Source organism: Pteropus medius, unplaced genomic scaffold, assembly GCF_902729225.1.
Source record: "Pteropus medius unplaced genomic scaffold, Ma_sr-lr_union100, whole genome shotgun sequence".
Classification (NCBI taxonomy): domain Eukaryota; kingdom Metazoa; phylum Chordata; class Mammalia; order Chiroptera; family Pteropodidae; genus Pteropus; species Pteropus medius.
Window position 1 is genome coordinate 1,740,208 of NW_024356333.1, and position 26,203 is coordinate 1,766,410.

Here is a 26,203-nt window from a genome sequence, read left to right on the forward strand (position 1 = left end):
TCGAAAGGTTGGTTGGGTGATTGACAAGAACGCACCACAGAGGAGAAGCGGCTCCGAGGGGAGGGCGGAGCGGACTCCCCCAGCCGGCTCGAGGCACATGCCGCCTGTCTTCTGCTTCCCGGCCATGTCCCCCTTCTTCCTTCCTAGCAAAATTATAATCTTGCTTCCCAAAGCAAGGTGCTCATGTGAAATGCCACGTTGCCCAGCGTCTCTTACAGCTGGGCTACCCATAGGACCGTGAGAGATGAGCAGAAGTCATGTGGGGACTTCTGGGTTGGCTGTGCCTTTGAGAGAGAGGTGCCATCTGTCTCCTTCCCTGTTTCTATCTGCTTTCCACCTGTAATTCGGACCTGAGGCTGAAGGTAGAGCAGCTGTCTTGCCACCGGGAGGACAAAGGTTACTTGCCAAGAAAGGTGGAGCAGGTAAGGAGAAAAAAATCAAGTTCTTTGGAGAGTTCCATGGGCTCTGGGCTTAACCACGGTAAACTCCTCGTTGTATCAGAACGGAACCCTTGGCTCGTTAAGCCACTTCGGCGACATTTCTCTGATGTGCAGCCAGCATTCCCGTCAAGCTGATATTCTAGCAGGGAATGAGAGTCACTGTCGGAGCAGCCACCAAGCATTTTAGATGAGCGAGAGCAGAGCTGTGGTGAAGTCAGCCAGCGTCGGGGCCCCCGCCCCCAGAGGGCACCGCCTGGACTGAGAAATTCACTCTGGGTCACACCAGCCTGCGGCCTTCCTTGTTGGGGGCCAGTGGGACTTCAGAGGCCTGACAGGCAAGGAACATCAATCGCCCAACAAGTGGAGACGGATGTTGAGGTCGGGGAACCCCATCTTTCTCTGTAAACTACAACATCATAAGGACATTCATCCGCACTGAGGGAGAGAAACACAATGGCTGCAGGGGTCGGGGCGGCTCCCCAAATCGCCTCAATAGAGAGCCGAACACCATCTAAAGGAACTCCTCGACAGACCACATTGGACTGGTTTAAACAAGATGAAACATTTCATTAGATTTTTCTCTAGAAGTAATGGGTGGGAGCTGGGAAAGGTTTAAAAAGTTAAAAATGTACGTTTTATTTGTATATTCTAAATGTAGCCTATGTTTCATTTTGCCGTGTAGGCTGTTTCCAGTGAATTCTAGATTGTTCCGCAAGGAATAATTTACTTCAAGTCTTAGAGGACTCACTTTCACAAGCTTGAATTATTTTTGTTTGAATTATATTTAAAGTTTGAATTATTTTTCCTACAAAAGCACTATTACCTCAAGAGGAACTAAAAGTAGAATTAAATACAATAAAGTATTTCCCTATCTCATTATCCTCTCTCACAAATTCTACATCAGAGATATAATACTTAAGGATATAAAGCGAAACCTATAGGATTAAATGGATTAAATTTAATCCATTTAATCCTATAGGTTTAAATCCATTTAATCCTAACGGATTAAAATGCCTGGATAATAGATCTTAGTACACCATTTTCAGTACAAAATAAATAAAGTAGAAAAAAAAAGAGAAGGAGGTAGAAGAATAGAACAACATATTGAAGAAAATAGATCTCGTGGATATATAGAAAATACACTCTCTTTGCAATAACAGAGCATATGCCCTTTTTGCAGACACATATGGAACATTCAGAAAAATGAATCATAATCATAAACATAGCAAACATCAGCAAATTCCATGAAGTAGAAATATTACAGACGACTCCTTCTGATCACAAGGCAATAAAACCAGAAATTACTTTAGGAAAAAAGGTTCTTCCATCTGGAAATTAAAATATCTCCTAGTAAAAATACCTCTCTTGTTGAAAAGGAAGGAAAAAATGAAGATTTTAGAATGTCTTAAAGATTACAATAATGAAAATATTAAATATCAGAAGCCATGGGATTCATTTAAAGAAGCGATCAGAGGAAAATGCTTTGCATCAAAGACTTTTTTGGTAAAAATAAAAGAATAAAAATGAATTAAATCCTCAAGTCAAAAAAAAAAACAAGAGAAAATACAATTAAGTCAACCAAAAGAAAGCACAAGTATGGAAAACAAAAATTTATGTAGTTGTGAAGAAGAAACATCAGACCTAATTAATAAATCAAAATCCTGGTTTACTGAAAAAAATTGAAATAGAAAAAGTACTAATTAGACGAAAACTCCAGCAATAACGAGAGTCGCCAAGTGCACCTGTGTCCTGCAGAGCGAAACCAAACCTATCTCACTCTTAGTGACTATCTTTGAAGGAATCTTGAGCTTCTTTATGTGCTGCTTCTCTTATTCGTGGGCCTTCGCTAACTTATATTAAATGTACGGTCTAAAGTCATTTGTGTTTTGGGGAAGTAATGGATAGGTATATGTTCTATTTGGGTCAAAATGGTATGAGGCATGGAGAAGCCAATTTTAAGATGGCAGAGCAAGGGCTGGCATAGAGGCACCAGGACATGTTGGTATCACATGGAAGAGCGCTTTGAGAAATCCTAGAAATTATTAGGTTAGGAGTACCTGGTAGAAAAGTAGAAAATGGACAGACTTCAACTATTGTTATCCATATATTAATGAATTTTTTTTTTTTTTGCACTAGGAAAACCACAGAGGTCTCAGAAATTCTATCAGAATTTCTATCAGCACATAGTGTATGAATCCGTGGAGAATATGGGTTTTGCCGGGCAGAGGGGCTAAGAAACGTGGCTCAAACTTCCAGGGAAAAGGAGAAGGGGACATGTCTTGAGGGTAGACCAAACCTAGCTCCAAAATCATCTTGAACTTTTACCAGAAAGTGAGATTCATCTCTGTGTCCTTAGAGGTATGAGTGGGATTTCCTAAGGTAAAACAGATTCCAGTGTGACACAAATATGAGAGAACAGAAAAGTTTTATTACAATAACAATAAGCAAACAATTCAAGTGGGTGGGCAGCTCTGTGCGGATGACCCACAACCCGTAAGCAATCAAGGTGCGGGGGATGAAGGTGGGGTCCCAACAGAAAGGCAGAGAACTGGTTATTCAGCAAATTGGTGACCTTGAGGATGGTCAAAGGCTCTCTACAGAGACATGGGAATACGCCATTGTTCTCTTATCTGTTGAATCTCTGTCTTTTGCTCATTCTGGAATTTCCCTTAGTTGAGTTCTGAGAAATCCCTTTTCCAGAAAACTCTTTGTTCTTCAGAGAGTGGGCAGACGATAAGGAACAATTTGAGTACTTCCATAAAAATTGTCATTAGACAAATTTACGTTCATCTAGAAAGAATTCTATAAGCCTATTTATAGATTACCTAATAGAAATAAGTGACTTTTCTAACAAGCCGCATGGATAAAATGATCACAGAGGTCCTAAAGGCAAAAATAAAGTAGTTTCAGAAGCAACAGATGAAGAATATTTGCCAAGCTGGAAAGAATCTAGAGGAGAAACGTTGACTAGAGATAAAGATGACCCCAAGCCTTCTCTGTTCTGTCTCCTGCATTCCCTTGCTCTGTGCTTTTGAGAAAGAATTCAACAGATAGGGAGCATCCATACTTTCTGCTTTGGGGTTCTACAAACTTGAGAATTTGTCCCTCCCCCCTTAAATCAATCAAGCGTCTACCAACTGCCAACAGTGAACTTGTTACTACACCCGCTAGTCCCGAGAGCGCGACAGACAGAATCAGATAGCTCTGACTTTAGCGAATGACTTATGTGGGGCAGGGGCACCCGGAAATGTGCAGGAAATATAGACAGATTTTCATTAAGCTTTTTCGTCTTCAAACAGACGTGAGAAAATATGAGAGGCAATCTCCAACAGTCTCACGATGAATTCGAATATTCCATTCTGACTCATAACTTCATCTCTGGCATTTTGCTGTCTTAAAGCATAGATTTTCTCCTTTTCTGCCAATTCCGCCATCATCTGTGCCTTTCTGCTTCTCTGCTGCAGCTCGCCCTTCAGCTTTCTGATTTCCTCTTCATATTCCCTTCTTATCTTCTCCAGCTCTGTTCTGTGATATTCTTGCACCCTTTGGATCCGTTTCTCAATCTCCTCCTCAGCCTTTTGGTACATCTCATCCGTGTAGTATCGTCCACCATTTTCCGTCAGCACACGCTGGACCAGGGTCAGCAGCTCTTCCCTCTGGTTCTCCCGCTCAGCTCCTACGGCCTTATTGTTGAACGCGCAGTAGCGATCGCGAAACTGGCTCATGAGCTCTCCTATGCCTTCCTCGGCTTCCTGTAAGTAATCATGGATACTCATGCCATCCAAGTCATCTTTCCGGGTGAATAAGAGAATCATGTGCTTCCTAGCTTTGGGCCCAAACATTTTCAGTATCTCTTCCGTGGCCTTGCGTTCTTCTGGTGTGTAACGGCCCAACGGGACCACCAGGAGCAGAGCGTGAGGTCCTGGGGAGGTCAGAAGGATGCAGCGAGCGATCTCTTTGCGCGTTTCGGCCTTGGGTACCTGGGTGTCGAAAATGCCAGGCGTGTCCACGACAACAATTTCTCTCTCGTTCCACATGCAGCTCCGTTTCTCAAAGACCTTGGTGATGGATTTTGCTGCAATGCCAGAATGAAACACTTTCTCTCCAAGGATGCTGTTTCCTGTGGCGCTTTTTCCTGCTCCAGTCTTACCCAGTAAGACAAGTCTCAGCTGCGAAGCTCTGGGGTCTTGGTTTCAGGAAATAAAAGCCACAGTGTTAGGATTGAACTCCAACTGTTTCCCCTGCAGCCCCGCCATCCACCCCCGCCCCCAACCCCCGTTTCCTGTTCCAGCTCATCTTCTAGCAACTGGTGCCCTTTTCTGTTGCCCGCTAGGGACCCGAAGCCCTGGGCCTCTCGCAGTTCTTAAGGAATGGGGCACTTTTCGGGGTTTCCTGGAGCTGCCTGCTTTGACCTTTGGTAGCTAAGTGCCCACGGAGGAGGGGGCAAAATGCTTTAAGACGAGAACTCTGAGCTGATGCTGGTAGCTGTTCCTCAAAAGCGAAGGCGGGAAGTAACACACAATCCGACTTTGGGACCTCACCGTGCAGAAGGACAGAGTGTCCCTTTATGTTTCACGCATGCAACCGTGTCGTCAGGGATTATGACCCAGAGGAAAACAAAACACCTTACATTTAAAGTTACGACCTTAGTGTAGAAATCTAGGGAAGTTTTTCTCTTTTAAACTAATATGTTGAAGACTTATAGCCAGAAAGTATTGACAGTTCTGTAGAGTTACTCTGAAGTCCCCTGCTACATAATAAATAATAATACTAACTCAAATGGACTAGCTTCAGTAGAGTTATACTTTCTCAGTTTTATTCGGTTAAGCATATCCACTTCTTAGGAAAGTTGAAGGTCAATAACAGGACAGCACAGCATATCACCCGAAATGATGTTTTCAAAATAACTGTGTCTTAATTTAAACACCAAGTCATCTGCGTAGCTCTTACCATATTTACATTCAGTAATTCTCTGCTTATCTGTTTAATGCGTCTATAAGGTTGAAATCCTCAGGGTTTATTAAGCACAGAGCGAGCCATAGAAGACTGTGGTGGCTGAAAAATGACTACTTGAGATTTATTACTTGTAGGAAGGTACCGTTTGACTATCGCCATGGGAACAAAAGGCTTTTGATCACAGGGACATAACATTCTGATAACAAGCTCTCTGCTTCTGTACTCCACGCTTGCACACTCCGAGCGATAGGTTGACAGGTAGTGAATAGGAGAAAATTAGACCTTTGCGTTCAGACAGAATGAAGAATGGGATTTGGGGCTTAAAAACCCTGTACCTCTACAATTCGGTGCTGCTTAATTTGGGGTCTGTGTACCCCTGGCAGACCCAGCTGGCTGAATAAAGAGTGTGATTCCTATGACTCACCGATTCCTGGTGGTCCGTGTGTCTTTCGGGGGCTGGCGGCTACAACAAGACAACTGACAGCTACCTCTGGGAGCCCATTTCTCTGAGAAGGCAGACCCGTCCGGCACAGCCTTTGAGCAAGACTGTTCGCTGGAGGAGGACTCGAGTCCAGCCATCTATCTCTGCTTTGAGATAGTGCATACGCTACCTCACCGACAATGTTATAGACGCTATTGTACACTCCACGTGATTTTTCAGAGATATCAGCACCATTGATACCCAGTTCCCCAGCCCCGAAATCTGGGGATCGCCCTTGATTCCACTCTTCCCCATATCCAGCCCCTTAGCACGTTCTTGGCTCCATACGCAAATCTGTCCCTTTCCCTCCATTTCGAAGACCGGTATCACCACCCATGCCTCAGCAGCCCCCTAACTGGTCTCTCTACTTTCATTCTGCCCCCCTCAGTCTAGTCTACAGATTGGAATCATCCTTTAAAAATATCCGCCAAACAGAAGAGAGATTTTGCAGAACCCATATTATAGCTTCCACAAAATCTGCAGTCAATCCCCTTCTTCCAGACACCTGAGGGGGAAGCTTTTGCTAATGCAGGGATGAGTAAAACCGTCCCTAAGGCAGAGTTTCCCACATTGGATCACGGGAATCCTGGGATGAAGAGCAGTAAATTTCCAGGGGCTGAGAGCACTGAATACGGGATGGCTAAGATTCAGGGAAAATGTGAGTGGGAGTTCAGATTATTACATAGTTAGCGTCACAATGGAAGACTCCGGCCTGAGGGTAACCTGAGAGCATTAGCTGGCCACAGAGAGAGGGAGTAGGAAACTCGGGGGAAGTGAGACCAAAAGCCACCAAAGGCTCTGACACTGCGACAATTTGCTAACGCTGATCATGGACGGCAATCTACGTGACAGATTACAGATCGGGCCATGAATTATTCCCATCTCTGTACTTGTGCCTCTTTGGGATGTGGATCGGCAGCTCTTCCCATCAAGATGCAGAGCCTGTCTCTCCAACCCTGAATCTGGCGAGGCCACCTGACTGCTCCAGGTGGTAAAATAGGGTAGGAAAAGCACGATGCAGGCAGAGACTCCGAAAGAGCTGATGCACAGAAGCTTGCTTGATCTTTCGACTCTTCAGGACCCTGCATCTACTCCCTGAAGGGGTCTGGACTCACCTGCTTGATGCTGAGGGACACAGGGCCCAGTTATCTCTGTCACCCTGGAATGCCCAAGAGCCTGCTACCTACCAGACGTGTCCATGGGGCTATCTCAAATTATCCAGGTGCTGGATTTTGAGAGCATCATGCTAAGTGAAATACGTCAGACAGAAAAGGACAAGAACTGAATGATTTCACTCAGATAGAAAACAGAAAACAGCAAATGAACCAACAAAACAAACTCATAGACACAGATAACAGTATGGAGGTTACTAAGGCGGGGCAGGGGCGGGGATGAACAGGGTAAAGGGGGTCAAATACATGGTGACGGAAGGAGACTATACTTTGGGTAGCAAGCACACAATGAAATATGTAGCCGATGTACTATAGAACTGTACACCTGAAATTTATAGAATGTTATTAACCAATGCCGCCCCAATAAATTTAACTTTTTTAAAAGATTATCCAGTTATATATTGAACCACTAGCTTACCACATGAATGAGTCTGGTTGAGATGAGCCAGTTTGGCCCAGACCCAAGAACTGCCCAGCTGACTCACAAAATCTAGAACCAACGCGATGGATGATGTTTCAGGCCACTATCTTGTGGAGCATTTTGCTAAGAGGGGAGAAGTCCCACTGCCATAGCCAGTTTCTATGGACAAGGAAGTCAAGGGACGGCCGCGTGAGAAGCCAAGTGAGTCAGTTTCCTGTATTCGTTGGTTATCGTGAGGCCACCGGGAGCAGGGAGATTAGCGACCTCAATGACTCTCCTGTCCTTCCTTCCTAAGCCTCTCCCAAGTGGAAGAGAGAAGCAGAAAAGCAAGCAGAGAGGATACGGCTGGCTGTTCTGGTGTGTCTGCATTGTAGGAAGTAGGAGGTAAAAAAAAATGTCGTCTGGCCTGACTCGATCCGGATATTTTAACCCCTCTTCTTATGCCGCATCACAAGGAGAAAGTGTTAGATGGCCGAGCGCATAGAAAGAGCAGAGTCAATGAAGAAAAAATAAAAAACGGGGTTGGGGACATTTTGTTCTTGCTCAGATGGGAAATGGCGGACAGGGCAGGAGAACCACCCTGCCAGGTCCCCTCCCTCCAGCCTGGTGTGCGGAGCCCGAACACCATCTCACCGGGAGAGGTCCTGAGGTTTACACTCATATCGCAGGATTGAGCCGCCATTGGAGTTTGAATTCCTGTAGATGCAAAACAGAACGGTCATTATAAGGAGATAGAAAGTAACTGGGACCCGAAATCTCACGTAGCCAACAACTTCTTCTTTCCCTTGAACTTGTTACTTGATTTCTCCTTCCCTATTTCCCAACACTTCACAGTTCTCCATTGTCAGTCTCGTTTCCAGATTGCTACATTTTTCCTCTGCACGAACATAAATGCTTCAAGCACTTCCTCAGCACCGGTTCTGGGTACCCTTTCTCCACCCTCTATTCGTGAATTATGGCCTCCAGTGCTGTCTGCACGCAGTGTGTAGCCTACACCTTCCTCAGAGTTAACTTTTAGCCCCAGTCAGCTTCTCCATCTGGCAAGTCCGTGGACATCTCGAACAGAACTCAGCCAAAAGGAAACCCTCCTCCCCCGCAGATGAATGATTCTGCCCCCATTTTGATAGATGGCATCACCACTCAGCCAGTGGCTCCAGCAGAGTCTTAGGGTCACCTATGCCTTTCTCCTTCACTTGCTCATTAGACCTTCACCAAATGCTATGTTAATCCAAGCCGCTGTCATTTGCTTGCTATGTAACGGATCATCTTATCTCTGATTTCTTTTCTACTCTATATTCAGGAGCTTTTTAAAACAAAAATCTGATTTTTTTTCTTGTTTAAATTCCCTAATGGCTTTCTATTCCTTCTCTCTCTCTCTCTCCACCCCCTCCCCGCCCTCTCTCTTTTTGAATAGTTGAAAATCTTCGGAATGGTCCATAAGACCCTGTGTGATCCATTAGTCTCTCTCTCAAAAGGCTTTAATCACACTGCCTGCTCAGTGTTCCCAGAATCTACTGAGCTCCTCTCAACTTCTAGGCCTTAGTAGAAGAGTGCCCTCGCCTTGGAGCACCCCCACCCCAGCGCAATGCCCACCGCACCCCTGCTCAGCCCTCAGGCCCCGCTTCTCCAGAGAGGCTTCTCCAGCACCTCTGCCCTCAGCACCATCAACACCCATAAGACAGCCGAGGTGTGGTCCACTTTATGTTTGTGCTTATCTCGCTCCCAAGGGATCCCAGAGAGTACAGATCACAATAGGAAGTTGTTTGTATGCTTTTATGACTCTCTCCCTTTAGGCTGTAAGCTTTGTGATGGCATGGCCATCTGAATCTTATATGTTCCTTTGTTCCTGAGAGACAAGCGCCATACTAGACGAGACTGGTTCTCGATAAATATTCTTTTTTTATTATTATTATCTTTATTTTCTAGACGAGGCAACTCTTGGTTGACCACAGATTGCAAGGACCTTATCAGTTTACAATCCCTTATTTTTTAAAAAAATTTTTATGCCTACAGCACCTAGTCTTCCTAGGTGGTCTCCCATCCAAGTACTCACCAGGCCTGACCCTGCTTAGCTTCCGAGATCAAACGAGATCGGGCTTGTTCAGGGTGACAAGGCTGTAGACTTCAATAAATATTCGTTTAATAAATAAATTGATCGAAAAATCCCCCTGACTCTTGCCTTCTCTCTGGTCTTTATGTTCAGTCTACATCTAAAAGATTATCCTTTCCTTATTAATCAATGTTTTGCATCATAGAAACATAGCATTGTTTTAAATACTTTGTTTCATTGCTACCTATAAACATGGAGAACGCTGCTTAAGAAAGCCGCATGAAGCAGACCTAAACTGGGAAAGGCTGAAAATGCTTGAAGAACAGGCTCATCTAATAGGAAGGCATCAGATACAAACAGAAAGACAGACACTCGTTTTGAAAGAAGAGTTGTTTCTTTTTCCTTTAAGGAGAGAGAGTAGAAAACAGCTTCCTGTAAACCGGGAAGAGAAATCACAGAATTTTTACAGATTGGCTTTGGACACAAAGTGGATGTTGGCGATCGATATCAGGAGGTGAGGGACAGAGCTTCTCACACATCCTGGGGTTCTTCGCCCACCAGCTGCCCTCAGAGCTGACTCTGTTCACTCAACTCTGTCCCTGAAGTTTCAGATTTAATTACAAATTCTGTAAATAGTGAAAGGAGTCACTTATTCGTACAATATTCTCTGATCAGCAATCCCTGATCAGAGGTATTAATCTGTAGGGCTCAGCCTTTCAAACATTTACAGCCTAAAAGCAGCAGAGACAGGAAACAGAAAGCAACGAGAAATATATTCTGAGAGCAAGTTTGCCGGGAAGTTTAAGGTACAGATTTAAGATACAGTCTCCTCTCCACCAAGTCACACATTTCCCTCCCTCACCTGTCCCCCAACTCCCGTATTCCTTTACCTGAAAAATCTGGGTCCAGCTCTCTTCTCTGACTTTGAAGGTAATTTTAAACAAGCACACCGAGAGGGAGGAGGAAAGAGAAAGTGAGGGGAGGAGGAGCCGTCCAAACTTGCTCATGCAAGAGAACCGCCCACTAAAAGAACTTTTTACCAAGAAGAATTGCTTCATGAGGCTTAATATGGTAATCATTGGCCACACGGGCGGTCGAGCACATGAAATATGATGAGTGTGATTGGAGAATTAGATTTTTAATTTTATTTCATTTGAACTAATTTAAATTTAAATAGTCACGTCTGCCTAGTGGCTTTTATATTGGATCATGCAAAGTCTCTACAGGGAGGGAAGAAATATGGGGTGTACTGTGAAGTTCTGGAAGAAACTGCTGGGTCAAAACCAGAGTGGCCAGTTCTTCTGAAAGACCCACTTCTCAGCACAACTGGCCTCACAGCCCAACATTTGCCCCTAATGCTTCAGGCCTGTCTCCGTGTAAGCAACTCCCACCTCCTCTCCTTCTTCCCAATTATATGGGAGAGAGAGGGGGCTGTTATTTCAAGATGTGTTGCCTGAATCACCTGCTAGAAGCAAGAGAGTCTCGCTGGTCTTCATTTAACTAATTCGGATGAGCCCAAAGACACCCCGTGAGATGGTACTAGAACCATGTAGAATAACCTAACCATTGATTTCTTGTAGGGAGCTAAAGCTCCCAAAATTCAAAAGAGTGCATGGATTATCTCGGGAGGCCTGCTTGCATATAAAAGGGAAAAGGCTGGTTCTGTGGAATTCCAGGAAGAAGAAGATTAAGTATAGACAAAGGGAGTATCAAAGGAAGTGTCGATTGTACCTCCATCTTCAGGATGTTACTTTTATTATGTTATCTTGAGATACACAAAGGAACAGATTATGTATAAAAAGAAGCATAAGAAATAAACTCGGAGAGGCAGTTGTGAGATCTGTTCTCCCTCCTGCACCCTGTCTGTCTTCTCTTTTTTCTCAGTCTCCCCCATTCAGGTACCTGGTTTGACTTGGTCGGCTGGTTTCTGACAATTTCTGACACTAACCGCCATGAAAATGGAAATTGTGAGAATATTGTAATGGGGGTCCCTCTTCTCTAGAGACATGGATCCCACTATAAAAGGGATTTACGGAGGTCCAGTCAAGATGGCGTAGAAGGGAGACACTGCGCTCACTTCCTTTCACGACCACACCGAAATTATAATAAAACTACAGAACAACCATTACTGGGAGTCACCTTAGGTCTGGCTGAACGAAAGTCCTACAACTGGAGACATACATAAGAGGTCACCTCAAGACTGATAAGAGGGGTGGAGACGTAAAACATCCAGGTCCCATACTCACGTTGGCGGTTGAGCATTGGGAGGGACGTCTCGGCTGCAAAGCACACTCCCCCTGGAGGAACGAGAGGTCCCGGTTCCACACTGGACTCCCCAGCTTAAGGTTCCAGTGCCGGAAAAAGAAATCCCCTCAACCTCTGGCTGTGAAAACCAGAGGAAATGGTGGCTGAGCAGGCCACGCGAGGACTTACTCGCTGATGGACTCACTCACTCTGAGCTCCGGCGCCGGGGCAGCTGCTCGAGGAGTGTCGGGGACATATAGGGTGACACTGAGTTGTCGGGCTTCAGGGCGAGGGCTGGTGAGGCGGCTTTCTCCCAGGCAGAAGTGCTGGCAGTATCCATTGTTCCTTTGTTGAGCCCTCTCCGCTCTCAGCCTGCAGACACAGGTGGCCGCCATGTCTGATTCTCCATCAACCTGATTAACACAGGTCACCCTGCCCAGGTGATTCCTTGAGACCCCGCCTCTCCCAACTTGCTGGCCCATCCAATCCACCTCCAGGGGTTTATTCCATACAAATGGCCTGACTTGGCTCTTTTTGCAGACTTTCCTAAAATCTGTCAAAGGCTCACAAAACCCAAAGAAGCAGCATCTGGCCTCAGTTTGCCCTGTACCTTTTGCTGAGCAGTCCCAAGCCCGGCACTAGTGGCAGCCAGCCTCAGTTCCTGGCTCAGCTTCTCAAGGTGCCTATAAGCCCAGCACAGGTGACAGCCATCTGCTGATTGCTTGGTGATGCTTACCAGGTGGCCTCAGAAGTGCACGGGCAGCAGCTGAACTTGGCCTGCAGCTGGACCCCTCCCAAGAGGGCCTTGGGCTGGCACACCCAGTGGCCTGCATTGAGCAGGCTTGGAGCTGGAGTACCATTCAGGGCCGCATCTGGGGAGGACACACTCGAGGGCAAATAGGGCAGGCACCAGAGCCCAGCTAAAGCTCTGTAGGGTCAACCCCTGCACAACAACTGCTCCACTGGTCACCACCAGTCCTCACAACCAATGAGCCTGAGGGTCAATCCCTCCCCTTGATGAGCAAACAGCAACCAAGGCTCAACTACAATAGGAGGGCACACATAACCCACACAAGGGACACACCTGGAGCACCTCGCTCAGGTGACCGGGGAGACTACGCCACTGGGCCCATAGGACACCTACTTCATAAGGCCACTCTACTATGACCGAGAGACTTAGGAGCCCTACCTAATACATAGAAACAAACAGAGGGAGGCAACCCAAATGAGGAGACAAAGAAACATGTCCCACAGGAAAGGACAGAGCAAAGCTCCAGAAAGAGAACTAAACAAAATAGAGACAAGCCATCTATCAGATGCAGAGTTCAAAACACGCGTGGTAAGGATGCTCAATGCCCTTAAGGGACGAGTAGACGAACTCAGTGCGAACTTTAACGAAGACATAGAAACCATAAAAATGGAGATGGAAAACATAAAAGGGAACCAGTCAGAAAGAACTTTGGTGACGACATAAACTATTAACAACCTTAAAGGGGGATAAAAAAGAAGACGAAAGTTTCTGAGGATGGTGTGTGTTTAACCATGTGTAACTCTCCTTAAATCGAGGACCCGGCAATAGAATGAATCAGGCACTAAGGATAAGCAACATTCCAGAAGAACATAACCTGAACGACAAGGACGGCTAGGTCCCTAGGTGAGATAGGTGAACCAAAGCCAACCGAAAGAATAGGCATGGTGTGAATGCATCTCTGTGGTTCTGAAACCGGCGACTTAAAGACAGAAAGGCTAGAGTTCTATTGTGTCTACAGCTTAAGCCTAGCTAGGCTTGTATCATCCTCCAATTAATTGTGGGAGTGAGAGCAGAGATTGCTGTAAAATACAGCTGTTATTTTAAGTACCATTAGAAACCCCCAGCCATTACTTAGGTATTCTTTATATGGATTACAGGGATCAGTGCATATAGGATCATTCTGAGTTACGACTTGTTTTTGTAGCGGCACCCAGGTTTGGGCTAAATACTTTCACAAGAAAGCAATGTGTAGAGGGAGATTTCCAGTTTAAAAGGCTTATATTAAACATGAAAAACACTTTAAAAATAATCCTGCGAGATACCACATTTAAAAAGTGGAAAAGAAACAGCAAATTGGACCTAAAGGAAGGAGAATGAAGGAAACAATACAGGAGAGGAATCATTGAAGTAGAAAACAGAAAAACAATAATGAAAACAAAAGCCGAGTCTTTGAAAATAAAGAAATTGACAAGCGTCTACCTACACGAATTTAAAATAGGTAAAAATATACAAATCATCGCTATCAGGAATGGAAGAGGGAATATCACTGTAAATCGTACAGATATTGGAGGGAAACAACAGACAGTCATGAGAAACTTTATGCCAGTAAATTCAACCGTATAGGTGGATCCCTTGAAAAGCACAAGTTAGCAAGAGCGACCCCCCAAAAAAATAAAAAATTGGCAAAGCCCTATATCAAAGAAAAAAATCAAAAAACAAACAAACAAAAAACAAAAAAAAAATAAAAATAAAAGCACCGGGACAAAATGAATTCGTTGGTAAATGTCAATGAACATTTAAGTAAAAAAGTTGTATGATATTAATCTAACACACACTTAGAAAATAAAAGACAAGGGAACACATCCCATTTTAGTTTAGGAGGCTGAACATACCATGAAAGCGGATGCAGACATCCCAAGAAAAAGAGCTACAGACCAACGTCCTTAATGGAAATCGATACATACGATCTTTCTTATCTGTAGAAACTAAAAAAATAACAAAAACCAGCTCACATGAATCCAGAAAGCAGATTGGCAGTTGTCAGAGGTGAGGGGGGCGGAAGAAATGGTCAGAGGATCAAGAATTAAAAAATAAAATAAAAACTAAAATGAAAACATGTTGCAACGTGTACACGCAAATGCAAGCTACCAAAGACTAGTGGGAATAATTTTTAAAAATTGATCACTGGCTCTACTAAATAAAGGAATGAATTCTATTTTTGGTAAATAAAATTTAATAAAGCTCGAAAATCGCCGTCATTTAGGTCTGATTGGATGTCGATATGATCATCATTGGTGGCCAACTGATTGTAAAGCTGGCCACAAGTTGTCCTAACACTTCACCGCGATGCCCTTTCACACTGTGAACTTCTGTCTCTCTCCATCAGAGACAGAGTCTATGTCTGCACTTTTCTGAACCTCAAAGCTTCAAAGGCTTTGCAGTTGGGTTCTCAACAATTTCCAGTCTTTTATGCATTTCTTGGTTTTGTTTCGTTTTTCTTCACATTTTGAAAACCCCTTTTCAACCCATATATTGATTTTCTCATGCACGTAAAAATACTCGTACCAATTTACAGGAAATTTTGTGGTAAAGAGACCAGAGGGTGGCTTTCGCACACATCACAGCACGGTCCCCAGAAAGTCTGTGGTCTATCGTCGTCGTTCATGTGTCAGAATCTTCTCACATACTAGGGAGTGGAAGCATCGGCCACAAGAGGTGTCAACAAATTTCAGGTGATGAAGGGTGAGCCACGGAAGGACATCCGCAGTTAACACGACCCCAGAGAGGCTGCAGCTGAGGTGGCCGCAAATGTTGACTGAGGCTCCCCGGCTTCAGACATTTCAGCTACAGTGCAATGGGGTGCTGGGACTGCCAGCACCCCCATGTTTTTCACATTTTACTTGCTGTTTATTACTTGAAATCATGGTGTTTGTATAAATTTTTATTTTTAGTTTTAATTTTCCAATTTTGTTTTCACACTCTAGGTGCTGAAATCCCCACAACCCTCCCCCACCCCAGGGCAGTCATGCTGACATGGGGGGCAGGGCCTGTAGAGTGCAAGGAGCCGGTTCCTGCCCGGGGTCTCCACCCTGGGACGGCAGAGGCACGGACATTATTTAAAAATAGCTAACCAAACAAAAGGGAACATATGTTTAAATAGGAATCCAAGACAGGCGTTCAGGTTTAGTTGAAGATGTGATCATAAGACAACTGATTCTATAACCCCCTCACTTCCCCCTTATCCAGAACCCCACACTTCAAGAAGAGGGGTCTTCTCCAAACATTAGCCCATCTCCAAAGAGAACCCTCCGCATTCTAGCGTAGCGGCCTGTCCTGCTCTGTCACCTCAGCCGAAGCCTGCGGTCACAACCCGCACTCCAAGTTCCAGGCAGCTTTTCTAATGATTTCTCCTGAAATTGGAAAAGGCAACCGGGGAGAGCTGACACTTGAAGAAATGCTACAATTTGAAAGAGAAAAAGAAGAGACAGAAACGACGGGGAATAGAAATAACCCGAATGCGAGCCATCAACTCAGGAAACCAAAACAAAACCAGGAAGGGAAAAAAAAAAAAAACCCTAACCAAACAAATAAAAATAAACTTCTCTTAGGTATCTACATTATTATCCCTCCCACTAAAATCAACTAAAAATACTGAAAAGTATTACAAATATCGTCTTTAAAGCATGCATGAGCGGGCGAGAAAATAAACGTTCTCAGAAGCAGAGCGAAGTATGACTGGAAATTGAGATCAGAAGTACAGGACAGCATCTGGCTGTCATCCTGAGGATATATTACTAGACCTGGAGGACTTAACTTTGCTTCTCAAAGCCCACGGACCTGAGATGCAAGGACTGATTCAAGGGGCGTCTCATAGGGATCTTTTATCGTAAACCCCAAAGGGCTACCTCCTCCATAAAGTTAGTGAATTCTAATTGGTGAGTGGATGATAGATTTGAAAAAGAAAAGACCAGAATGCCATCGAAACTGGCAAATGGTGTTTATAAAGAGAGAGTGGAAGAGAGAAGTGTAGAGAAGTCTTTCCAGAAGTCATGGTTGAGTGTGTTTCTGGACTGATGAAATACACCCACCCAGTCAGTCCAGATATCTAACGAATCCCAAAGAAGATAATCGAGAAGGAATTCACACTGGGACAGGGAACACTACAGTGGTAGGACATCAAAACAAAGAGAATATCTTAACGGTAGCTGGGAAAAACGACCTTGGAAGGAGAGATAGGACACTTTCGGTGTGTTGAGAGACAATAGCAGTCAACCTCAAATTCCATACTCGGGGAAAATCGCCGCCAGAAACGAGGGTAAAACAAGCACATTTCATACAGCAAAGAATGAGTTTCTGCTATCACTACAACCTCATTCAAGAAATTTCTAAAGAATGTACTTGAGGCAAGAGGAAAGTCATCCCAGGTAGTAAATCAGAGGTTAAAGAAAAACAAACAAACAAACAACTAAGTTTAAAGGAAGATCACCAGTATAAGGTAATAGAAACAGCCTCTAGGGTTTAAAAAGAAAAAAAAGAAGAAGAAAATTAAAATACACAATAAGAAATATATAGATTGAGATGGAGGGTGGGAATGGAATTAAAATGTTCTGAAGTAATTTATTACATAAAGGAAGATAAATATACAGATTACCATTAGACTTTGACAAGTTAAGAATATGTGTTACGATCGCTGGGTGGTCACTACAAAATTAGGAGATGGTATGCAATTTGCAAACTAGTAACGAGAAAAATAGAATGTGAAAAAAATACCCACAGCATCAAAATTCAACCACAAAGAAGGAAAAAAAAATGTATTGTGGAACAGGTTAGACAAGTAGAAAGCGAAATATAAAATCTTATATATGCATCCGCACAGATCAGAAGTTATAATTATGAAAAATGCACTAAAGCTCTCAGTCTAAAAAAAAAAACAAAAAACGAAACACAGTTTTTGGAAGGGATTATAAAAGAACTTTAAATCTAAAACGTGACACCAGGGAAAGGTTGACAGCAGAAGCGGAGGCAAATCTAGCAATCGAATTTAAACAAATCTAGCAATCGAATTTGAAACAGAAAAAAATTTCAAACGAAACAGACTTCATTCGATATTTATTGAGAAGCTATTCTGAGCCAGGCGCTGTTCTAAGCACTTGGACACATTGGCAAATAATAGCAAGTAAATATCCTTGCTTTCTGGATCTCCCGGTGTTCCTTGACAGGACAGAAAATAAACAAAAAAAGGAAGAAATTTGTAAATTCAAAAATATATGGGAAGATGTTCACTTACGTAAGAAAGGAAATCATAGAGTGAGTGCGGTAAAAAAGGGTCGTGAGTGGAGAAGGCAGGTTGATTTCAGTAGCGTGCTCAGGACACAGCTACAAAGTCCTCCTCGCCACGCTCAAACACGGCTTTTTTTTCACACGTACCGCATAAAGAGGACTCACATTTACAAAGAGAGTAACTGAATCCCAAGGGAAAACACACGAATCGACATTTACGACGAGAGATTTTAACACATCTCTCTGTCATTGCTAGAACAGGCAGAGAACGATTCAAAAAGGACACAGAAGACCGAAGTAACAGGATTAATGACCTTGATCCAAAAGACACGTATAGACTATTTCATAAAATTTCAGTCAGTTGTCTTCAAGCACACAGGAAGCCCTTCACTGATACCGGTGTTATGTTTGTCCTAAAGAAATGCTCTCAAAATTTTCTACGATTGAAATCATATAGGCCATATTTCCTGACCCCAGTGTAATTAAAAGATAAAGGATTAAAATGCCATATGTTTGGCAATTGGAGACCAAAGCTTTATTTTTTTGTTTTGTTTTGTTTACGCCTGCAGCCCCTGGTCTTCCTAGGCGGTCTCCCATCCAAGTGCTAACCAGGCCCGACCCTGCTTAGCTTCCGAGATCAGATGGGATCGGGCGTGTTCAGAGTGCCGTGGCCGTAGACCAAAGCTTTCAATGACGCCTGAATCAAAAGAGATGTAACAGAAATTGATAAATATTTAGAACCGAAGCATAATTAAAATACTTCATTTTAAAGCTTACAAGATGTAGCTAAAAGAGTAATTATGGGTTAAATTTTAGCTTTAAATGTATATATTAGGAAAACAAGAATGAAAAATAATCAGCAAAATACGTCTTAAGCAATAAGTATATGACAGAAAGAAGGGTAAGCTATGGACTGGGAGGAAACGTTGGCTTTATTTCACATATCTGACAAAGAATTTGTGAATATATTTGATAAAGAGCTGACAAAGGACAAAATAGATAAAGAACTCTTACAACCTATGAATAAAAAGACGACACAATTTAAAATGGGCAAAAGCTATGAATAAGTATTTTTGACATATAATAAACCGCATATACATAGAACGTAGAATCGAATGCGTTTTTGCATACGTATCCCCCAGCAAAATCATCCCCACCACCAAAACACCAACTCTATCCATCAGCCACAAATGTTTCCTCACGCCCTGTAGTGATGCCTGCCCGCCCCGCCTCCCCGCAGCCCCGGCAACCGCTTGTGGACTGTGCCAGCTACACAGGGCGACCGTCCCCTGATGTGGACAGCTGAATGGCTGGCACCCAGACGCAGCACTGAGAATGCTCCTCTGTGATGGAGATGACGATGATGATGATGATTTCCTGCAATGCGGCAGTGCATTCATTCTACATCCTGATTTAGAAAGAATTGTAGAAAATCAAGCGCTTCTTAAAAGAAGGACAGAACATGAGAACCGTTGCGTTCGATACTCCATTTTCTGTATTTGTTCCTAAACGTAGATATTGACTGCTGTTTCAAAAGCCCATGCTGGTTCGAAACCTCTAGGATGTAATTGGGTACCAGCACCCATAAGGAGGGCGGGGAGAACCCCAGAAAGAGGAGGACTGCCTCAGAGGGGTAGGTGGCCGTTTTGTGAGTGAGGGAACGTGGAAGACCTATCTCGGGTGGCCCTAAGGCAAGGACTTTTCCACGCCTGCCCACCAGCTCTGAGAAGTTTACGCAGAGCCCTTATTACTAGGCTGAGTCTCGTACACATCTTGACAGTTTCAACAGCACCTGACACTTTCAAAGCTGTGTCTTTGGGGCGGCTCCTGGGAACGGAAAAGGCAAGGTGAACACACACTCCAGGAAGGAGTAGGGACACGGGGACAAAAGGGGTGGGGTGGGAGGGAGCCTCCCATTGCCCAGGTCCAGCTTTCGGGTCAATTGGAGGTCACGTCTTCTCAAAACCACCCCCCACTCCCCACAAGGTAACCGAACGCCGTGAGTTCCCCTCTGGGACTGTCTAAGCCAAAGGAACACAAGTCTTGTGGGAAGAAAAAGTTTCATTTTTTGTGGTGACAAGTAAAGGAGACAGGCGAATCATTTCGAGGTTCAGCCTCCTGAAGGGAGGGTAGCCATCGCTTCTGTCCGACACCTGGTTAATGACATGTCGGGTTGCAGCTGGTTATGCTCACCAGTCACTGCTCAGGCCAAGTGCATCCCCTCCGAGCTGCCCTTGGGCCAATGGTGCTACATGTTAGCATTTAGTGAGAACCGCCCAGACCTTGAGGTTTTTGTCACATCCGACACCAACATTCCTCCCCTTGCGACCGGCTCTCACAGCTACAGAGCCTTCTCCTCTGCAATGTGCCCTGAGTGGTCAGCAGAGGATTTCACTGGCACGGAGGTGGCTCCTTCGGTGGCGGTCTGGCTGCCCTGGAGGCGGGGGCCACAACAATACACGCACAAGCAAGAGAAAACTCAGGTTAAGTCAACCCCCCACCCCCACCCCAAAACCAAGGACAACTGATTTTAGCCAGAACCCCATGACCCGAACCATGGACTTAGCAAGTCCCCTGGCCTGGGGTCGGCTCCCTCAGGACATCGACTTGTGTCCTCATATGACTCAGTAAAGACGACACACTAGCAGCAGACCCATCGGGTATGAACACAAAACATTCCGCTTGGATAATGCCAAGAAAATCATTCTTATCCTTGAGGGAATTGAAAATAAAAACAGTAATAAAGATCAGGGGATGTCTGAAAGGGAAAAGAAACGGGGCATCGTTACCATGGATCACTCAGGATTCTAGCAGAACAGATGGCCCGCTCTAATTAGGTCCTTGGGGACAGTGTAGTGTGGGGGCCGCCTGCACGCTGTGGACACAGGGTATGGGAACGAGGACGAGGGGAAGTGTTAGTAACAGCAAGGAAGTCACATCCTAACCCTAGGGGGCGGATGAGAACTGCTTCCCAGAAGGAGTCATGGGCGAGGGGAGAGCAGGGGAGGGACTGGGACCTTCGGCTCCGGGTCGCGGCTCATCGCAGATGACCCTGCTGGGAGCGAGGCCGCCGGGCCGGAGACCCTGACCTCGCTCTTCTCCTCCCGAGTCATCCTGCTCGGACCTCCCATCAGCAGAGGCCAGAGATGCCACTGACGGGGCCCACGTACATCAGCCTCCTGGGGCAAAGAGGTGGGGGAAAGAAGGGCCAAGTGCGCACCTGCGGAGGCGAGCGAAAGTGTTTGGCCCAGAGGAGACTGTTAAGTTACCGTCAGGGGCATTTCCAGTTAGGGTGGAACCTAAGCAAACCTAAGCGAGAAAAGATGGACACTCGGAAAGAGACTTTCCAGACCTCCGTGAAGCGCAGAGCCATCTTGCAGGAGGAGCCGGATGCTTCACCAGCGAAGGGCTCACGGACCTGGCCTAAATGAATGACAGGCGCCAGCTGTACTGCTAGCGCCTGACGTGGGCAGGAATCCTCATTCCAATCGTCCTAAGTGGAGTCTTTGAACTCTATGTGACAATCATTGCCTGCTCGGGCCAATTTTGTAACTTCGTATATCTGCTGGCCTCGTGAGGGGGGCAGGTGGGAGCAGGGATGGGAGGGGGAGGGACGAGCTGGGCAGACGTTTCCGTTAGCTACCGCTGCATAACAAACCATCCCAACGCTTAGCGCTTAACAACAACTGCAATCGTTTATTTTTTTCTCCCGAATGCGCGATTTGGGCAGGACACACTGCGGGGATAGCTCATCTTCGCTCTTGGCAGCTGTGTGTGCCGGGGCTTGACTGGCAGCCTCGGAAGCCGCTTCTGTGTCGCTGACCTTGTGCGGCTGGCAAGTTAGCTCCGGCTGGCAGATGAAAGACCGGCCAGGGGGCCGTGCCAGTGACTTCAAGTCCTCTTCGTGTGGCCTCTCCGTGGGCACCGTGGGCTGCCTCACGACATGGCGGCCACGTTCCAAGGGCAGGCACCCCGGGAGAGCAGGGGCGTGTTGTCTCTCTCTAACCTTAGGAGTCACGTGGCGTGGCTTTAATCATCTACTATGTATCAGAGCAGTTACAATGTCCACCGAGTGTCAGGTAGGAGACACACACACCATAACTCAACAGAAGGAGTAACAAGCTGAGATCTAAGCAGAATAAGTGGTGCAGAAGATACCACGAGAGCCGTTTTTGGAAAATGCAAAATCTACCGCATTAACAAATGATAGCAAATTAAGAAGAAAAAATAGGATTTACATAACTACCAAAAAGAATGCCATATTTTCACAAGCAACTTCCAAATATATTGGAAAACCATACTAAATACATTCTTTTCAGCTTCCTCCATTATATTTTTTATTAATTCTTCATATTTCTTTTCTATGCATTCTATTTCTTGTTCCTTTCCTTGCTGTGGTTTATGAGCCCACTTCTTTTCTACGAGTTTAATTTCCTTTTCTAATTGATCAGCATAGATTTTCTTCAATTGCTCTGCCATACGTTTCAGATTTTCCTCGGTGTCCTTGTAGATGGCTTCAGAAAAGTGAGTCCCTTCATTTCCCTGCACCATCTTGTCTATCAGCCCCACCAGCTCGTGCACTTGAGCATCCTTCTCAGCCGTGCCTGGCTCCCCGTGGTTAGAGAAGGCGCAGTAGCGGTTCCCGCACTCTGCCAGGATGTTTTTCAGGTCCACGTCTGCACCGTCTATAAAGTCACTCAGCTTCTGATCCTCCAGAGCATCTTTGCGAGTGAACAAGACCATCATGTGCTTCATGGCCGACTCCCCAAAGATGGCCTTGATCAACGCAACGGTTTTCTGCTCTTCCTCCGTGTAACGGTGCAGCTCCAGAACCAGGACTATGGCGTGAGGCCCCGGGCTGGAGGCCAGGACACAGCGGCTGATCTCCCGACAGGTGGTCTGCAGGGTCTCCTTGGTGTCAAAGAGCCCTGGGGTGTCAACGACAAGAAGCTCCCTCCCGTTCCAGGCCCGCGATGCTTTCTGACAGGTCTTGGTAACAGCGTGGGCAGCAACTCTAGAATCAAATACTTTTCTCCCAAGGATGGTGTTTGCTGTGGCGCTTTTCCCATTTCCGGTTTTCCCCACTAGCACAATCCTCAGCGTGTTGTCCCGACAGCCGGCCATGTTCGCGTCAAGAGGTCTGGGGTTTAGGAACACACAAGCCTTTCAGGAAGAGAAGGAGAGGGGAAAAAAGAGTCAAATTAGGTCAGTGTGGAAACCATTCCGGCCCTCTTTTTTTTCCTTTTCCTCCCCAAACATTTACGATAATCTATTATTCATATTGACCCCAGTGGAGACAGAAAGATGACACAGTTAAATTATTATGGAAAAAATAATAAAGCGGTTATAAATTTTTCCCACAGAAGAGCACAAGGTCCAGGTGATTTCACAGGGGAACTCATTTAAACCTTCAAAGATCTGATCGTCTCAAAGCTAGTTAGACTATTTCTGATCATAAAGAAAAGAAGGAAAACTTTATAATTTTTTCCTATGAATCAAGTATAATATTGATCCAAAAGACTTCACCAATAACTAGAGCTACAGATGGGTCTCCTTTGCGAATATCGATACAATAATTCTAAATAAATCATCACACACTACAAAAGTAATACGCCGTGATTAAGTGTGATTTATTTCAAAAATACGAGGGTGGTTCAACATGAGAAAATTGGTTGTTACCTGTCCCATTGACAGATCAAGAAGCAAAAGACCTAGGTGCAGAAAATTCAACACTGACTCATGTTTATAGCATTTCATAAAACAGGCATTTATAGATACTTCTTTGACACGATTTTCTAGAATATGAATGTAAAATTTTGTCGTCGCCTTTTTTCTCCGACAGCTAAAATAATGGATTATTATAAAGTTCATTTGGATGAGGAGAAAAAGATTAGCCTGCACCATGAGGAAACAGAACGAAGAGGGATCGGTAGCTTTATTGGAGAGTAAAACTTTGTGGTTTCTATGATTAAAGCAGTGTGATGCTGGTGCCTGATGAGGGAGAGCAGAGAAACAAAAACAGAAAATTCAGAAATACACCAAATCGATCACACTATATTCATTTATATTCAATTCAGTTATATTATGTTACATTTATATTCCATAAGGCAGCATCTCACAGAAACGGGGAAAAGAGGTGGACCGATGAGCAACGTCGGGGTAGCTACATAACCATACAGAAAAAGATGAATCTGCATTCATTACCACATGTCATTCAAATGACAAATATTAGAAATTTCAATGTAAAAAAGTAATCCATATAAATAATAGAAAAAAACATGGGTCCATTTTTTGTAACTTGGAGATGAGAGAAATATTTCTAAGATTTAAAACGGAGTAAGAAAAGGACTAATAAACTCGATTACATGAAAATCTAAAAGGTAATGCAAGGCAAAAAAGCACCATAGACAAATTAAAGCACCAAGGTCAAGCAAGGGAAGAAAAATTTCCAAAAAAAATTGTCATTTGCTTACAATTCAACTCTATCTGGGTAGGTAGACTCACCAAAGAGGGTGAATTTTCCTGTTATACAAAGAAAGTCTAAAAGTAGAGAAACGAAGACCAACAACTCGATAGGAAACAGAGCAAGAGATATCGTTAAACATTTCAAAGAAAAAAAGCGTAAATATGCCTCGAATATATAAAAAGATATTAACATTTACTCATAATAGAGATGAAATCAAAACACGCACAAAAATAAATAACTAAATAAAATAAATTAAAATTACACCTCTATTTCTGAGATGAGATACTATTTCTCACCTACACGTTTGGCAAAACCCCAAATGTTTGCTGGCATAATCCGTTGGTTAAAGGTATGGGGGAAACAGGTCCTCTCCTGCGTCACTAGTGAGAATGGAAAAAAGGTCCAAAACTGACAGAAGAGATGTGTGCGATGTTTTGGAAAAGTACAAATGCATTTTCCATTGATGATCAATCCCAGTTTTAGAATTCATCCCAAAGCTACGCTGACCAAAAACAAACAAACAAACAAACAAAACAGAAAAAAATGATGCCTAGGGCTATTCATCGCGTCATCATTTATAATAGCATAAAAGACCAAAAACCTATCGAATGGCCATCGGGAGGGGACTGTTGAATAAACTGAGGTGCATTCACACGAAGAAGTACTATCCATCTGTAAAAAGGAACGAGATGCATTTTTCTATACCAGTATGGAGAAAACTTCGGATTGTATCTCAAGTGAAAATTAGTGAAGAAAATGATGTGGAGTGTACCTACCATTTCTCCAATAAGGAGGAATATGAACTACATACATGAAATGTTATATATGTATTCACATACGTAAGAAAGCAATGGCAGGATCATCTGAAAACTAAGCCAACAAAAAAGTTACTTATATGGGGATGGGAGAAACAGGTTGCGGGGGACAGGGCTAGAAGCTTAAAATTGGATGTCTTTGAGTACCCTTAGATTTCATAGATTTGATCTTGAAACCATGTAGACGGTTCCATAATTATACAACAAAATTACATTTTAATTTTATATTAATACTAGTATTGAAGTTTATATTTCAATACTAGTAAAAATTAAAAGCAAATAAAACAAACATACTTCCATTTTGTGTGGTGGATGAAGCACAGAAAGAATTGGTCTGAGAGACTTGAAAATACAATAATTTCATTGTCCGTCTTTAGTGAGAAATATCTTTGGGACAAAACAAACAAAAAAACAACAAAAAAACCTCCACAGCACCCTCCTTACCTCACAGGTCACACTGTGAAGGTCACAGCTTCTCCCTGTTAAATATTAGGAAAAAATCAGCAAACCGACTTCTAGATTTCCTGTGCCATTAATGCCATGAATAACTCCCAGAGAGTCATCATACTCTGTGGGATTCAGCTTCTTTTTTTCTGTAAAAAGAAGGATTAGACTGGCTGGTCCTTAAATGATTCCAGGGACCTGCTTGGGGACACTAATTTCCTACGAAGGGAAAAGGACGGCTTATCAGGCAGCCCTCTGTGTGTCTGTCACAACAGCAAATGCCTGGAAAGTGCGCTGGTCGGCTCAGGTTTGTCCTGTTCGGGACGAAAGACATAGTGACATGGTGTTACGAATGCTCCTTGCTCCCCTCCACCGCTACTACTCTGCCACATCGTCCCGGAGGCACTGCTGGCACATTCCTAGTCCCTGCTCAGACCAGAAGCCACCCCCAGGCACACTCCCTGGACCTTACTGGCTTCACAGCTCTGTCGCTCGGCAGAGCTCTTCTTGGCCAGGCTCACCTTTGTTTCAGCGAGTTGAGGAGTTGTCAGGTTTTCTCCGAAGAAGCGGTTCAAGCTGGTGCTTTTGCTTTACCTCTGAAGAACACAGGCTTCTACTCTCCAATTCCTCTGAGCCAGCAAGCTCAGAAGGGGTGGGGCCAACGGAGGAACTGCTTGTCTTTA

The 26,203-nt window shown here is 44.3% G+C and overlaps 2 protein-coding genes and 2 pseudogenes across 9 annotated transcripts; all 4 read right to left on the bottom strand.

The window, feature by feature from the left end:
- Nucleotides 1-2,848: 2,848 nt before the first annotated feature.
- Nucleotides 2,849-10,543, bottom strand: GIMAP4 (GTPase, IMAP family member 4). Its single transcript, XM_039861207.1, has 4 exons — nt 10,411-10,543; nt 8,104-8,166; nt 3,596-4,626; nt 2,849-3,405 (listed from the first exon to the last, which is right to left on the bottom strand). Exons 2-3 carry the CDS (start codon nt 8,150-8,152, stop codon nt 3,716-3,718), a joined length of 960 nt encoding a protein of 319 aa, XP_039717141.1. The 5' UTR covers nt 8,153-8,166; nt 10,411-10,543; the 3' UTR covers nt 2,849-3,405; nt 3,596-3,715.
- LOC120601567 (uncharacterized) lies at nt 9,475-9,593 on the bottom strand (annotated as a pseudogene).
- A 7,812-nt stretch (nt 10,544-18,355) lies between the features above and the next one.
- LOC120601564 (uncharacterized) lies at nt 18,356-18,474 on the bottom strand (annotated as a pseudogene).
- A 2,990-nt stretch (nt 18,475-21,464) lies between these two features.
- On the bottom strand, nt 21,465-26,196 carry GIMAP7 (GTPase, IMAP family member 7). Of its 8 annotated transcripts, none has more exons than XM_039861166.1 (3): nt 26,042-26,191; nt 25,521-25,669; nt 21,465-22,958 (listed from the first exon to the last, which is right to left on the bottom strand). In XM_039861166.1, exon 3 carries the CDS (start codon nt 22,917-22,919, stop codon nt 22,038-22,040), a length of 882 nt encoding a protein of 293 aa, XP_039717100.1. In that variant the 5' UTR covers nt 22,920-22,958; nt 25,521-25,669; nt 26,042-26,191; the 3' UTR covers nt 21,465-22,037. The 8 variants fall into 8 exon arrangements, with proteins under 8 accessions (XP_039717100.1, XP_039717099.1, XP_039717103.1 ...); XM_039861165.1 differs by having other exon boundaries at nt 25,521-25,555; nt 26,042-26,164; XM_039861169.1 differs by having other exon boundaries at nt 25,993-26,132.
- Nucleotides 26,197-26,203: the final 7 nt, after the last annotated feature.

Excerpts from the sequence above, each read along its gene's own strand:
- GIMAP4 (XM_039861207.1), bottom strand. The coding sequence starts at position 8,152 with ATGGCGGCTCAATCCTGCGATATGAGTGTAAACCTCAGGACCTCTCCC. Across the intron at positions 4,627-8,103 it reads AAACCTCAGGACCTCTCCCG|ACCCCAGAGCTTCGCAGCTG; the intron begins GTGAGATGGTGT and ends CCTGAAACCAAG.
- GIMAP7 (XM_039861170.1), bottom strand. The coding sequence starts at position 22,919 with ATGGCCGGCTGTCGGGACAACACGCTGAGGATTGTGCTAGTGGGGAAA.